The 15,894-nt window shown below is 44.5% G+C and overlaps 1 protein-coding gene and 1 long non-coding RNA gene across 2 annotated transcripts; one reads left to right on the top strand and one right to left on the bottom strand.

Annotated features, from left to right (window-relative positions):
• Positions 1 to 4,439: 4,439 nt before the first annotated feature.
• Positions 4,440 to 8,647, bottom strand: LOC118597690. Its single transcript, XR_004946882.1, has 3 exons — positions 8,623 to 8,647; positions 5,782 to 5,883; positions 4,440 to 4,761 (listed from the first exon to the last, which is right to left on the bottom strand). It is a non-coding gene; the product is annotated as an uncharacterized LOC118597690 (long non-coding RNA).
• A 198-nt stretch (positions 8,648 to 8,845) lies between these two features.
• Positions 8,846 to 13,916, top strand: Sap30 (Sin3A associated protein 30). The gene is made up of 4 exons (XM_036166527.1): positions 8,846 to 9,460; positions 11,138 to 11,263; positions 11,650 to 11,748; positions 13,581 to 13,916. The coding sequence occupies exons 1-4, from the start codon at positions 9,146 to 9,148 to the stop codon at positions 13,701 to 13,703; spliced, it is 663 nt and encodes a 220-aa protein (XP_036022420.1). The 5' UTR covers positions 8,846 to 9,145; the 3' UTR covers positions 13,704 to 13,916.
• Positions 13,917 to 15,894: the final 1,978 nt, after the last annotated feature.

Genomic DNA, 15,894 nt, shown 5'->3' with positions numbered 1-15,894 from the left:
CTGGGAATATCTGTTGTGTTTTTATATTCTCTGTAGGTCCCGGGACAGCGGCCCCCAAATGTCAATGAGTAAAATACTGGGTGAAAAAATTTCAATTTAACAACAGAACACATTATTTGCTAGGTTAACAGGTTGCTTTTAAGCTAATTGAGGACAGTAAATCATTTCTACTAAACATTTTCATCTCTTTGAAAAATTTAAAGTAGCAATGTCTTGTTCTATTCCTTTATCAGTCTTAAATTAAGAGTATTGTAAAGAATACTCTGAATTACCTATTTAATGACCATCCTCTCCTTCATTCCTACTTTTTTGTTTGTTTTGTTTTGTTTTCTGAGACAGGGTTTCCCCGTGGAGTTTTGGTGCCTGTCCTGGATCTCGTTCTGTAGACCAGGCTGGCCTCGAACTCACAGAGATCCACCTGCAGCTGCCTCCCCAATGCTGGGATTAAAGGCTTGTGCCACCATTGCCTGGCTCATTCCTACTTTTTAAAAAAGATTTAGGGCTGGAGAGACGGCTCAGAGGTTAAGAGCACCGACAGCTCTTCCGGAGGTCCTGAGTTCAATTCCCAGCAAACACATGGCGGCTCACAACCATCTGTAATGAGATCTGGCGCCCTCTTCTGGCCTGTAGGGGCACATGCAGGCAGAATACTTAAAAACAAAACAAAAACAGCCAGACTGTGGTGGCGGTCCCAGCACTCGGGAGGTGGATCTTTGTGAGTTCGAGGCCAGCCTGGGCTACAGAGCGATATCCAGAAAAGGCACAAGGCTACACAGAGAAACCCTGTCTCGAAAAACCAAAAAAAAAAAAAAAACAACAAATCTCATTATAGATGGTTGTGAGCCACCATGTGGTTGCTGGGAATTGAACTCAGGACTTCTGGAAAAGCTGTAAGTGCTCTTAACCTCTGAGCCATCTCTCCAGCCCTGTAAGTAAATCTTTTTAAGAAGTTACAACTCACGGGCTAGAGAGATGGCTCAGAGGTTAAGAGCACCCACTGCTCTTCCAGAGGTCCTGAGTTCAATTCCCAGCAAACACATGGTGGCTCACAACCATCTGTAATGAGTTCTGTCGCCCTCTCTGGCCTGCAGGCATACATGCAGACAGAACACTGTAAACAAATAAAATAAAATAAAAGATTTACTTATTTACATGTTGGGTGTTTTGACTGCATTTATGTCTGTGTACTACATGTATATCTGGTGCCCTTAAAGACTAGAAGAGGGCATCAGATCTTCTGGAACTAAAGTTACAGACTATTGTAAACCACCTTGTGGGTGTTGAGAATCCAACTCAGTTCCTCTGAAAGAACAGTAAGTGCTGTTAACCTCAGACTCACATCACCAGCCCCTGATTTCTAGGTTTTTTAGGGTTTCTCTGTAGTTTTGGTGCTTGCCCTGGATCTCGCTCTGTGGCTGGCCTCGAACTCACAGAGTTCCACCTGCCTCTGCCTTCCAAGTGCTGGGATTAAAGGTATGCACCACCATGGCCCGGCATGATTTCTAAGCTTTTTGAGGCTTAACAAAGTTGGTCCCGAAAGGCCGAGTCCTCTGCCTTCCTAGGCTCTGTTACACATTCTAGTGGCCAGGTTTCTTCAGGGGCCCTGACCCTGCGGCAAACTTCTATCCAGCCTCACAGGATCGCCTTTGAAATTGCCATAGAAGTTGCTATACCGCCATAACTCACCTTCCACGTGCCTTGGACCAGCCCAGGGGGACAGCACCATGGTGGCAGTACTTTCCCAACACTTCACCACACACAGAATCCCAAGTGGGTCCTGGGCTTTGAGCACACGGAAGGTGGCCTTAGGTTCATTCCTGAAGCATTCTGGGCCCCCTGCTCCCCAGAAGCCGATGCACAAGCTCATGGTGAGAAAGGCAGGCTCCCAGCTTTCTGCCGCTCCAGCTTACTCTTTCCCACTGAGCTGGATACAAAGCACCTGCTCCCTTTTTTCTTTGCTAATACCTTCAGCAAGGAGTAGCTCAGCTGTGCTGTTATGGGTTTTCTCCTTCCTTGCCACATTTGAAAACCTGTCAGAAAAGCACATATTAAAAAAAACCTCGCCACTGTTTCCTTTCGTTCCAATGCCTCACTGTAAACCTGACCAAAATCAGTTGTAAGGCCCTTACCGAATGCTTTGATACTTTGAATTTTTTCCTAACAAAGTAACTCTTACATTGGGCCTTCCGGAAAGCTTTGGGATGTGGACACGATACAGCCACCTCCTGTCCAGTAGTGTGAGCAGTGTGACAAGGGAGGCTTCTCACCGCTGTTCCTCACCAGCATCACACGTAAGCCTCTTACAGCAGCCGAGACCATTTCTAAGCGTCCCTCCAAATGTTTCCGCTCCATACATGTTATATATTCTAAAATAGCTTCCATATTTTTCAAGCATAGTTGTAGCAATGACTTAACTCCTCAGTAACGCCTTTCTGGAGGAGCCCACTCCCTAATAGTGGAGGCTGAGTACCTTATAAAGGAAGCTTTATTGAGAAGGCTCTGCTCCGGTCAGGACCTCATGACGTCACAATGGCAGGAGCCATTCCTCAACAATCTAGGAAGCAAAAAAAAAAAAAAAAAAAAAAAGGACCAGGGCAGTCCTGTTCTAACAGACCACTGGCAAGAGAGCTAATTTCTCAGGGCAGTGTCCTGGTGGCCTCTCACTGGTCCCCATAGGCTAAAGGTGCCACCAGGTGCTGACAATAGCCACCCTGGAGACCAAGCTTCTAATACACAAATCTGGAGAGACAAATCGCATCCGAACCAGGGCATCAGACTTAATTCAGCTTCCCTGCACGAGTTTTCATGATATGAAATGCTCCGATTACCAACTCCACATAATGAACATTATAATTCTTAGTGGCTTAATTAGATATACCTACCTGCCTTGACCATAAAGCTATGTCAGAAGACTCCAAAAGTAGATTATATAGAGAATTGTTAGCAGCATCATAGCATAGATTTCTTTTTTAAAGTTAAATTGGGAGGGCTCATCAAATACAAAGCAACATTTTGTTATGGCACTGAAAAGATTTGTCAAGAAGTTTCTCCTGAGCCCAAGCTGCTAGAATACTAAGCAGACAGGATTAAGAGGGCCTCATTTCAATGTAAGTGAATTTTGAGTGGGAAGATATGATGATTAATATTGATGGTCAACTTGATAGGAAGTAGACTTCCCTGGAGGACAAAGCTGTGATGGATTATTTAGATTAGGGTAGGCTCAGGACATGCCTGGAAGATCTTACCTAGAGTCAGTTAACAGAATGGGGAGACCCACCTGTGAACGGTACCGTTCTAGGGTTTGGGGTCCTGGGCCTGAATAAAAAGGAGAAAGTGAGCTGAGCACAAGGATTCATGGAACTCTTCCTGACTTCAGATGCAATGTGTTGAGCAGCATCTGCATCCGGCTGCCTTCCCTACCCTCTCGCATGTCCTCTATAACAGTAAGCCAAAATAAACCTCTCCTTCGTCACGGTCCTATGGCTGGGAAGAGACGCCGTGACCAAGGCAACTCTTAAAAAGGAAAGCGTTTAATCGGGGGCTTACGGTTTCAGAGGGTTAGTCCATCGTCGTTATGGCGGGGAGCATGGTGGCTCGCAAGCAGGCACGGTGCGTGAGAAGTAGCTGAGGGCTTTACATCCTGATCCACAGGCAGCAGGCAGAGAGAAACACTAGACCTGGCATGAGCTTTGGATACCTCAGCGCAGTCCCTTAGTGACACACCTCCTCCTCCAACACCTCCTCATCCTTTCCAAATAATTCATCAACTAGGCACTAAGCCTGCAAACAGATGACCCTGTGGGGGCCCTTTTCATTGAAGCCACCGCATCTTTCTTAAGTTGCTTTGGTCAGGTGTTTTGCTACAGCAGTGAGGAAAATAACAAACACATGGAATGTTCCAAGAATTCTTGGTTTGGGTCTTTCAGATCTCCCCCCCCCCACACACACACACACTTCATTTTTATCTTATTTGTATGGGTATTTTGACGGCATGTGTTTTGATTGTCTGTGCACCCCATATATGCAACGCCTGGAGAGGCCAGAAGAGGGCGCTGGATACCTTGGAACTGGAATTACAGATGGTTGTGAGCCATCCTATGGATGCTGGGAATTGAACCCAGGACCTCTGCAAGAGCAGCTAATGCTCTTAACTGCTGAGCCATATCTTGAGCTCTGGTACCGGATTTTTTTTTTTTTTTTTAATTTATAATTGGGCATAGGGGCACATGTCTTCAATCCCAGCACTTGGGAGGCAGAGGCAGGTGGATCTCTGTGAGTTCAAGGTCATCCTGGTCCACATAGTGAATTCCAGGACAGATAAGATTTATACAGTGAGACCCTGTCTCAAAATAAATAAACAATACTGCAGATATGATTTTAGTAATTATTTGAGAATTGCATACGATGTATTTTGATCATATAACTATCACTCTCTCCCTTATTCCTTTCAGATCCAGCTTCACTTCCTTAGCCCCACCCCCAACTTCATGTTCTCTTTTTTCCTTTTTATAACCTCTCCAGTTCAATTTATGCTCCCCATATACTCCTGGGGGCGGGTCCATGCACAGCAACACGGTTGACATAGCTGGGGCCATATCCTTAAAGAAAACGGACTCTCCGCCCCTCAGAAGCCCTCACCTGTCCACAGCGCCTCAGTTAGGGGAGGAGGCTTCCATGATCGAATGCTGTCTGGCTTGGTCTGGTGCTGGTCTTGTTCAAGCGACCACAGGTGCTGTGGGCTCTGACTGCTGTGGTCCTGTCCTGTACAGAAGACACCATTAAACACGGTTAGTCCTCTCCAACCTCAGGCTTCTACAGCCTTTCTACCCCTCAACTAAGATGGTCCTGAGCTCCCTCCCTCCCTTCATCCCTTCCTTCCTCCCTCCCTTCCTTCCTCCCTCCCTCCTTACCTCCCCCCTCCCTCCCTTCCTTCCTTCTTTCCTCCCTCCCTCCCTTCCTTCCTTCCTCCCTTCTTTCCTTCCTTCCTTCCTTCCTTCCTCCCTCCCTCCCTCCCTCCTTCCTTCCTTCCTTCCTTCCTTCCTCCCTCCCTCCTTTCTTCCTCCCTTCCTTCCTTTCTTCCTTCCTTCTTTCCTTTCTTCCTTCCTTCCTTCCTCCCTCCCTCCTTTCTTCCTCCCTTCCTTCCTTTCTTCCTTCCTTCTTTCCTTCCTTCCTCCCTCCGACCACCCAGCAAATACGACAATCAACAAGCGGGACATCATGAAATTAAAAAGCTTTTGTACTACAAAGAAAACTTAACCGACCGAAGAGGCGGCCTATAAAAAGGGTGCAAAAAAAAAAAAAAAAGTTTTTGCATCTTTGCCAGCTAAACATCTGACAGAAAATGCATGTCTGAAATATACAAGGAACTCAACAATCTAAACACCAAGAAAAAAACAACCCAGTTTTTAAAAAGGGGGATGTGGAACTGAACAGAGCTCTCACAGGATGAAATGCAAATGGCTAAGACATATCTTTAAAAGTGGTCACCATCCTCAGCCCTAGCAATGCAACCGAGAGCTCCTTGGAGATCTCATCTTAGCCCTGTCAGAACGGCCTGGGAAAACAAAAGACAGCAGATGCTGGCAAGACAAGAACGTGGGGAAAGAGGAGCCTTCGTGCACTGCTGGTGAGAGTGGAAACCGGTGCAGCCACTGTGGAGACCAGTGCGGAGGTTCCTCAGAAATAAAACCTAGAAAGAGATCTACCCTTTGAGCCAGATATGTCAATCCTGGGCATATACCCCAAGGGCCCTATTTTCTGCTATACAAACCACACACTCACCCATGTTCATTAGCTGCTAGGACACTGAGGCAGCCTAAATATTCATCAGCTGATGAGAGATGACGAAAATATGGTGCCTAGATACAATGGAATCTTATTCAGCTGTAAAGAAAAATGACCTCATGAAATCTGCAGGTAGATGGATGGAGCTGGGAAAAACAAAACAAAACAAAACAAAACAAAACAAAACAAAACAAAAAACCAAAAAAAACGTTATACTGAGTGAACTAACCCAGACCCAGAAAGACCACACTGTTATGTTCTCACTCACATGTGTATCTTAGCATCAAATCTTTAGATTTGTGTATTTAACTTGGGGTCCTGGGGATTTTAAGTGACACTACATTTCTTTTTTAATGAATACTGTTTTGTGATAGTTAGCCACAAAGAATTTTGTATCCGGGGCAAATTCCAGCATTCGGTGACTTCATATTGAGAAGAATAAAACCCTGGTAGAAGCCAGATATAGCTGAGCAAAAGAGTTAAACTATAGGTCGTATGAAAATGCGGGTGCAGCTTTAATAGATGTGGTACCCCAGGTATAACAGTTGCTTCTCTGTTATGATAAACACCATGACCAAAGCGACCTGGGGAAAGGGTCCACCTGGCTTGAACATTCCAGTCTGTCATCCAGGGAGCCTGAGGCAGGCACTCAAGCAGAAACCACAGAGGTAAACACTGCTTACTGGCTTGCTTTCCCGAGCATCCTCAGCCACCCTTCCTACCCACTTCTACATGGATAGTACCACCCACGGTGGTCTGGGCTCTCCCATGTCAATCAATTACAAGGAAAGTGCCCCCACAGAAAGGCCCACAGACCAATCCAATGGAGGAGATTCCTCAATTGAGAGTCCTTCTTTCTGGGTGTGTCTAGGTCTGTGTCAGGCTGCCTAATGTAACTTAAGAACTCAGGAAGAGCAAAGCTGAGCCCTTGTTAGCCAGAAGGCTGGACTGCAGTCTGCATTAAGGATAGGAAAGGCAGCAGAAGGTCTTTCTTGGGCTGGGATTAGTTCAGTTGTAGGGCATTCACTTAGCATGCACAAAGCTCAATTCTCGGTACTACAATAAGTAGTAACTCACGATAGGGCAAGAACCACAGCCCACAATGGAAACATGAGTTAGAGTATCATCTACTTGTATGCGAAGACCTTGGGCATTAATTAGTTAAGGGTTTTCAGCACCAGAGAGAAGGAGGTGAAGTTGCTCTGTAGGAGCATAATTCAAATTATTTTTTTCAAACAAAATGAAAGGAGACCAAAGATAATGAATCAAAGAAGAGTCGGGTGTGAGTCATTGTCACCAGAAACAATAGACAAGTGAAACAGACTTAATAAACACAGTCTAAAAAAAAATCACTGTCCTTGCAAGGCTTATTAAAGAAAAAGTCAAACTTCTAAATTTTGCCAGAGGACTAGAAAATTGGTGACATTTAAGATTTTGGGGAAAAAAACCCACAAAGGAATTATAAGACTAAGAAGTATAACAAAGTCCAAAAAATGATAGGTGAATTTTAGGGCAGATTAGGCACACCTAAACAGAGAATGTATGACTAAGATCAGGTTAAAAGAATCCAAAGGAAATTTAAAACAAAGCAAAGCCATTGAAGGGAAGGAAGGAAGCACAAAGGATACAGTTGGAGGCCTAATGTGTACTGAATTGGAGTCCCAGAGACGGAAGAAATGACATGGGAAGGCATGGAGAGCCTAGAATTTTCTAATAATTGATTAAACATATTAATTAATTATTTAACAAGTACGAGATAATTAGCATTTTAAACAATAAAAATGTATTCACTAATTTTCACTGCTATATCTGAAAATAGAAATCCACAGGTAACACAGACAGCTTTGAGTTTCTCCGTAAATGTCAGGACTTTTTGTTTGTGTTTTTGGTGGAGCTGAGGATCGAACCCTGGGCCTTGTGCTTGCTAGGCAAGCGCTCTACCACTGAGCTAAATCCCCAACCCAAATGCCAGTTTAAAAAAAAAAAATCTGTCAGTCAATTGACTAAGTCGAAAAGAGCTTTTTTTCAAAACTCCTCTACCTGAAATACATTATTGTTTGTTTAATCAGTGGGATTGCTATAAACAGTCCAATAATTAGCAGAGGTGCCAGGCTGGCATGGCCACGCCCATCCTTCCACCCCGCCCACCACAGGCTCAGGCAGGAATACTGGCTTACGCGAGCACAAACACGTACCCCGTGCGCGCGCGCGCACACACACACACAGACAGACACACACACACACACACAGACACACACAGACACACACACACAGACACAGACACACACACACACACACACACACACACACACACACACACACACACACACACACACACACAAGCATGCATGTTCGAGGTTTCTCTCTCCTCCTTCCCTACAGCCAGCGCTGCGAGCAGTCCTGCAGACCCGGTAGCAGTGGGGTTCCTTTAAATCTTAAACCCCTCCCCACTCAGATCCGTTTGAAAGGAACTCAAGGGGCAGTAGAGGAGAAAAGCAGCCTGGTGCCTGTCAACCGGTTGGCACACGAGTGTGCCGAGGGCCTGCCACGCTCCAGAAATCCGCTGGGGAGTGGAGATGGAGATGCACGACCCAGCGCCTAATGAGCGCCAGATCGCCCGAGTGGTTTTTTCTTTTTTTTTTTTCCATAAATACGAAACATCCCCTAAACTTTTTCTCACTTACTCCTAAGTACCCCACCACATACAACACACAATTTATGCTTCTTCCCAGGAGTCGGCTGGCCGTCGGAACACTAACTTGGCGAAATAACAGGAGCTTAAAAGCAGCCCTTGCTCGTAGGAGAGAAAAGAGGCGAGAAAACACAGTAAAGCCTGACCTCATACTCGGATTTACCCGGTGCTTGGTATGGAAAAAAAAAAAAAAAACACCCTCATGGCTTGCTCGCCGCGCGCGCGATGCATACTGGGAGGAGTAGTTTCGTCCAGCCCGTCCGGCCCACGTAATCAGAACAGAGCGCAAGTTGGCTCCGCGACCGAGAACTACTATTCCCGTGGGGCTGCGCGGCAGTGGAGGGGCGGGGCCGGAGGCGGGGCGTCTCACTCGCGCTGATCCCGGGGGCTGGAAGGAGGCGGTGGAGCTGCGGTCCAACTGCTGAAGTCTCCATGTGACAGTGAGCGGGGTCCCCTTTCTCCGGCGCCACTCCACTCCTGATCACAGCCCCAGGAACCGGCCCCTATTCCAGCGCCGACAGACCGACCGGCCCGGGACTCTGAGCATCGGACCGTGCCGCCGCCACACTTGGGGTGCGGAGCGAACGGCTACCGGGGTGGGAAGGAGGCGGAGCGGCGCGGCGAGCGGGGCTCTGTGGCGGCGGCGCCGGCGCCCCCGAGCTGGCAGACATGAACGGCTTCACTCCGGAGGAGATGAGCCGCGGCGGGGACGCGGCCGCCGCCGTGGCCGCGGTGGTCGCCGCTGCAGCTGCCGCCGCCTCGGCGGCGAATGGGAACGCGGCGGGCGGTGGGGCTGAGGTCCCCGGTGCTGGTGCGGTGTCGGCTGCTGGCCCCCCCGGAGCGGCGGGTCCGGGCCCCGGGCAACTCTGTTGTCTGCGGGAGGACGGCGAGCGGTGCGGGCGCGCGGCTGGCAACGCCAGCTTCAGCAAGAGGATCCAGAAGAGCATCTCGCAGAAGAAGGTGAAGATCGAGCTGGATAAGAGTGTAAGTGGCAGCGGGACCGCCCTGCCCTGCCCTGCCCTGCCCTGCTCTGCTCTGCCCTGCTCTGCCCTTGCCCTCACCCGGCTTGCCCAGCCGGGTCGTTGGCGGGGTTCACGAGTCCTCCGGGACTGAGCTGCCGGTGGGCTTAGCGGGTTCTCCCGATGGAAACAAAGTCGCTGCAACTCCGGCCACCTCCCCCAGCGCGCGCTCGCGCGGTGGTGCGGGTCCCCTCCGCCCCTCACCCGGACTCCCCGCTGCTGCCTCGCGTCTCTCCCACGCCAGGCTTCCCTCTTCCTCCTTGGCTGCGATCTGGAAACGAAACAAAGGGGACGGCGGCACCCAGGGCCCAGAGTAGTTGTCTTGTAGCCGGGTAGCCCCTTCTGGAATGGAGGCGTCTTTGTTGTGCTGCCCCGAGCAGCCAGCGTCTGGCCCCAGGGAGTAGCTCCGCTCCTTTAGGGAAAGCAGAGTCTGGCAGGACCCCAAGCCGCAGAGAAGGGAAATCCTCTTTTTTTTTTTCTTCCCCCGACTCTCTGTGTTCTCTTTCTCTTGAACACGGAGAGGGAAGCGGACGGAGCTCGGCAATGCCTTACTGCGAGGAGGTTGTAAACGGCGTTTGCGGTGTCAGCTCTTCGGGCGGCCGCTCCAAACCCAGGCTGCAAACGAGCCTCTGCGGTTTTACAGCCCGCTCGGCCGCCTTCGGGATTTCTTTTTTTTTTTTCCCCGTTTTTATGCACGTCTGCTCTTTTGGCCAGCTATGAGGTTTCAGAGAGATCCATTGCTACTTTTCAGAGCTCTGACTGATGGCATGGAGAACGAGATACAGACCCGCCACACATCCTGTATATTTTTAACTCGCCCTTAGCTTAGAAGTCAATTTAAAAGCCTGTTCATTCAGCCCTTAATTGTACCCTTAAGGGGGAGGGGGGAGGAGACTGTCAATCAGCTCAGTGTTTACTATCGCTCACTATGTAACTTTCTAATGCCTATGTAATTAATTTTTTTGAAAAGTTTATTTGTGATTCTGTTTAAGCCATTTTCAGTAGGGCTCATGAGGAACCTCACAAGTGAACGTGAATTATTTGTTTGCTTTCATTGAAAACAGCACAATACAGATAAACACAGTCATTTAATTCTTAAAAAGAAACGTTAGTACTTGAACTTTAAACATAATTAGGATATTAATTCAGTAGCGCATTTGTTAAAAAATGCATAGTTTGTATCTTTGTATAATTTGGCTACCTACTTAGAAAGATTAAGAAGCACATACCTAACATTAATATAATTTGCTGCTCTCAAACTAGAGAAAATACTGCCAAGGTCAAAATTGTGGGCAACATCATGCCTCCCTTTATAAAGTCAAAATCAGCAGGAGCTAACTTATTCAGGTCACCCTCAACGCAGACAAATTTGATGATAAAACCCAGAGGGTTGGAATTTCTGCCTGTCTGCCTTCTCCAGTGGTACCACTCACCTCTTCCTAGCCCCTCCCTTCCAGACAGTATTGACAACCTGTTAATGTCCTAGCCGGGTACCCGGTTTAAAATTGGAAAGGAACATTACATCGTCTTAACAGTGGACTGCTTAGACTGTATGTTCTGTCATTCACCTGGGCCTGGGCCTTTTACTAACAGAGAGACGGTTTTTCTGTACTCACAGTCCACGAAACTTTTTCTGTTTCAGGCAAGACATCTCTACATTTGTGATTATCATAAAAACTTAATCCAGAGTGTTCGAAACAGAAGAAAGAGGAAAGGTAGCGATGATGATGGAGGAGACTCACCTGTTCAGGATGTTGATACTCCAGAGGTAGATGAAAGTCTTTCTATGTTACATGTAAATCATAAGCATACTGGCAATTTCAGAACCGTTGTGTAAATATTTGGGCTAATTTTGAAGTATTTAAAGCATCTGAGAAATATCAAAATTAAATACAGTCAGTTAACATGTACTTAGACTAGTATTAAATCTCAGGTGACAATTCTTATAGCCCTTTACATACAACTTCCTTTTTTCTTTTTTCTCTAAAAGTTGATATTATGTATCCCCAAAAGGTAGAACTGTTTAAAAAAAACTATAGATCTAATTATGTAAATGAAATTGTTACTGTGCTGAAGTGGAAGTGCCCTTTGCCATACAGATCAGTGGTATCTTTTTAGCAGAGTGAACTAATTGATATATTAACTTTTTTCTAGGTTGATTTGTACCAACTACAAGTAAATACACTTAGAAGATACAAAAGACACTTCAAGCTTCCAACCAGACCAGGTCTTAACAAAGCACAGCTTGTTGAGGTATATATAAGTTTATATTATTTAAACAACCTGTTCACACCAACAAGAGGTCATTAAATGATGATGAAATAGCTCAGTGTAGTATATGTAATAGTATATTACGTATAGGAAAGTCAAAGTTAATTGGTCTATTGTGAGAGAATATAATTGTTTAGAAACATCTGTCTGCCACCTAGAAAAATCCATTTACAGCATCTTTTTATAGTGATTTTTCAGAATAAGTATTCAGTGAGAAGTTCTTATAATTCTAGAAATCTATTTTAAATTTCTAATTATTTAATGAATATTGATTAAACACAGAATTGAGGCATAGCAAATAAAAGAGCTTACAAGCATTTATTAGAGTTTAGTTTTTAAAGTGTCTGTGGCATAGGCCCGCAGGTAAGCCTGAAAGAGGACTTCCTAACTTTCTAGTTTTGCTTCCAGGTGGTTTTGTTAGCTGTTGTTGTTTTTACGTAAAGGATGCTTTCTTTACTTAAAGTTTGTTTTGAATAGGACTTTGGTTCCTTGAGTGTGGTTTGGAAGTTAGCTGTGTGCGCACGCCCGAGTTCGTGTATGTCTGTGTGTATCTGTGTGTGTGTGTGTATATATATGTTCAAGAAGTAATAGAACCACAAAATCTGTGCACTTTAAGATATTTACAGACTTAAATGATTTTACTTTATATCTAAGTAAAAATTTCCACGGGATAGGACAGAAATCTCTCTCCCTTTCTCTTTCTGTGTGTGTGTGTTTATTTACATGAGTTTTCTCATATTCTTCAGCTTGACTTTAATAGCCTACATTTCTAATATGCATACTAAATAAAAGATAAATACAAGTTACAATTCTTTGTCCAAAGCTCTTTAACATGATTAAAATTCAGAATGCTAACTAGCCAAGTTTTCTCCTATATTTCCTACCGAGGCAACAAAAAATCAAACTTTTCTTTAAAGTTTATTGGAAAGATCTCGTCCTTTTTCTGTGGTACACTCCATAAATATAAAGACATCCCCTACTATGATGAAATATCCTCTATATTAACGTACTGGAGTCATCCCCCTTCTGCAACAGAGAGGAGCCAAGGACAGATGCAAACATTGTTTTTAAGTATATACCTCGAAGCTCAAGCCTTTAAGGTATGGTCTGCCAAAAACAGTTGTAGTGGTTCAGAGTCCTTTTCTGTTCTAGAAAAACAGGCCATCCTCTAGAATCCGAGCGCACACGAGCAGCTCCGTGTCTTACTCAGGTGTTGGTAGTTGTGGTGTACATGTTAGATTTGGACAGTGAAGAGACAGCTCCAGCTCCTTTCATTTTCTGGTCTTACATTTTATTCAGAAAATTCTGTGAGACACTTAGGAAGAATGAATGTCAGTTGCACCAAAGATAGTTGTGGGATCGTAGTTTGTTACCAAGTGTTTATTCGTGCTGTTTACTTTAACTAATCTTTTTCTGTTTCCTTCTAAACTCCTTCGTGTGCTGCACATCAGCTCTTCTGTTTTTGATACTTAATGTTTAAGAACAGGTACTTTCTAAACTGGAGTTGTAAAGTTTAAAGGGAAAAATACTTAGAACCAGTGCACATTCGTTGAGTGGACCAAAGCGGGTAGCATACTTAGAAGCAGAGCGTATTAATTGAGTACGCGAACGGGTCCTTTGAAATCAGACTGTCTTTCGTTTATTACATTTTGTTTTCAGCGTGCTTTGGGGCTTGTTGATAGTTTGTTAAAAGGGCTTAACTTTTAAAAGACCATCTTTCGTGGTCATGCAACACTTTGACGGAACACTGTCTTTTCCTCAGCTCACTGCGTCTGCTGTATCCAACAGTAATTGGTCCCCTCTTTTCTTTGTAGATAGTTGGCTGCCACTTCAGGTCTATTCCAGTGAACGAGAAAGACACCCTGACGTATTTCATCTACTCAGTGAAGAATGAGAAGAACAAATCAGACCTCAAGGTGGACAGCGGAGTTCACTAGTTGAGGCAGCTTCTCATTCACGTGGCCCCCAGCTGTCTGGCTGTCAAGAATGTTTACTCTCTTTCATACGTAGAAAGGTTCCTGTGTATTTTTTCTACAGAGGATTTTCTTTGCCTTTGGTTTGTTTGTCTTTGATTCTAATAATTAGTGGGAAACTCGTGGAAACTGAGCTTCCTAAATTAAAACTATTTTAAATAAAGGTTATTACTGTTAGAGCTGCTTCAGTGTATTTATTTTGTGAAACTTAGAGTTTGTTGTAAGCTTCCAGGGGGTGGTATTAAGGTTTCAGGTGAAGATTTGTATTTTGTAAACTTTTCTTAAAAATTTAAAAATTTTTAAAAAAGTAATTAAAGGTAAAGGAGAAATAACAGATATAAATATAACCCACTTGTTTTTTTCCCTAGGCCAATGGGAGTCAGCATTCTTTTCTTTGAGTGTATTGGGGGGGGGGGGGCGGGATTTGAGACAGGGTTTCTCTGTATCCTGGCTGTCCTGGAACTCAGAGATCCACCTTCTTCTTCTTTTTTTTTTTTAAGATTTTTATTAATTATTATTAATACAAAAGAGGGCGCCAGATCTCATTACAGATGGTTGTGAGCCACCATGTGGTTGCTGGGAATTGAACTCAGGACCTCTGGAAGAGTAGTTGGTGCTCTTAACCTCTGAGCCATCTCTCTAGCCCCCTCCACCATTGATTTTTCAACCACTTTTAAATTTCTCTTTATGCATTGTTATTAGTATCCCTTGAAGACTTATGAAGAAAAACAGGTGATTTCTGTGCCTTTCTCTTTCCAAAGACACCCCAATGTTCCAGCAAAAGTAAACACACACACACACACACACACACACACAGACACACACACAAGAGTGCTTGCTGAGAACTGGAGTCATGGCATGAACATGGAAAATAACTCATAATCTGTGCTACTCAAAGATAGCAAATTCAAACTATTTAATAAAACTGCTGTGTGGTGAATATTTATAATCCCAGCTCTCTGGGGCCTAGCCAGGAGAGTCACGAATTCGAGGACGTCCTGACACACAGTAAACCTTGTCCAAGGTTGGAGAAGTCTACATATGTAGACTTGTTTAAGGGCTGAGGCCACTTTTATCTTCCTGCATTTCATTCTCTGTCAGTGTCTTATCATTTTTTAACGTCTATTTCTCTTGGAATTTTATTGCTTGGCTAAATGCTTAGCATCACAAATCACGTTTGTAGCTAGCTGGTCACATCAAAAAACAAAAACAGCTCCAGGAAAAATGTCCTAAGAATGGCAGCAAACTTTAGGCTGGACATGGATAAGACCCCTAACATAGCTCAAAGTCCTTCACGGTTGACATTTGCACCGCTGATGTTGGCTGTGGGAGGCCGCCCTGTGTTGTAGGAAGATGAGCACAGTTCATGACATTTACGGATAAGTGCCAGTAACTGGGTGATGTAACAACAGAAATTACTTCTTAGACACTGCCAAAGGTCCCTAGGTGACAAAGTATTGACCACCAGCTGAGACTCACTGACAGTTAAAGTACCGTGTCTACAGTCCTGATTAATTAGGAGTAAGTCTACTTATTTTCAAGTGTTCTGATTATATTCACAACTAGGAAATAAAACAGCTGGTGTCTGGCTCTTAGCACCATTTAAAATGTCCCTAGAACATTTTTGGTGAGCAGAAGCTATATTCTAGGCATTTTGGAAACCTCTTTTGCTGTATCCCCAGAGACTTCTGGAACAAGGTTTTTTCTTCTTAGCTGTGTGAAAATGAACCACATAGCTGCAAGATGTTAATGGTTATTTGAAAATAATATTTTTCTCATATTTTATATTTTTACCTAATCCAGAAAGATTTCATTTTTGAATAAAACAGCTACATGGTTTTCCCTATAAAAACCTCTCTTGTGAAAAGAACTTGAAATTATTTGATTAAAGTATCCTTATGAACTCATAAAACTAGCAATTTAGTTTCTTATACTTATCTGCATAATAAAATTATAAAAAAAAACAACCCTGAAGAATAGAGTTCTGAATGGTGATTAACCAATGAAATTAAGTCCTTGTTAAAACAATTTTAAGAAGCCTTTGTTTATTTGGTTGGGTTTTTTCGAGACAGGGTTTCTCTGTAGCTTTGGAGCCTGTCCTGGAACTCACTTTGTAGACCAGGCTGGCCTCAAACTCACAGAGATCTCCCTGCCT

The sequence above is a fragment of the Onychomys torridus genome, chromosome 17, assembly GCF_903995425.1.
Source record: "Onychomys torridus chromosome 17, mOncTor1.1, whole genome shotgun sequence".
NCBI classification, from domain to species: Eukaryota; Metazoa; Chordata; class Mammalia; order Rodentia; family Cricetidae; genus Onychomys; species Onychomys torridus.
This window is presented reverse-complemented; position numbering and strand designations above follow the sequence as displayed.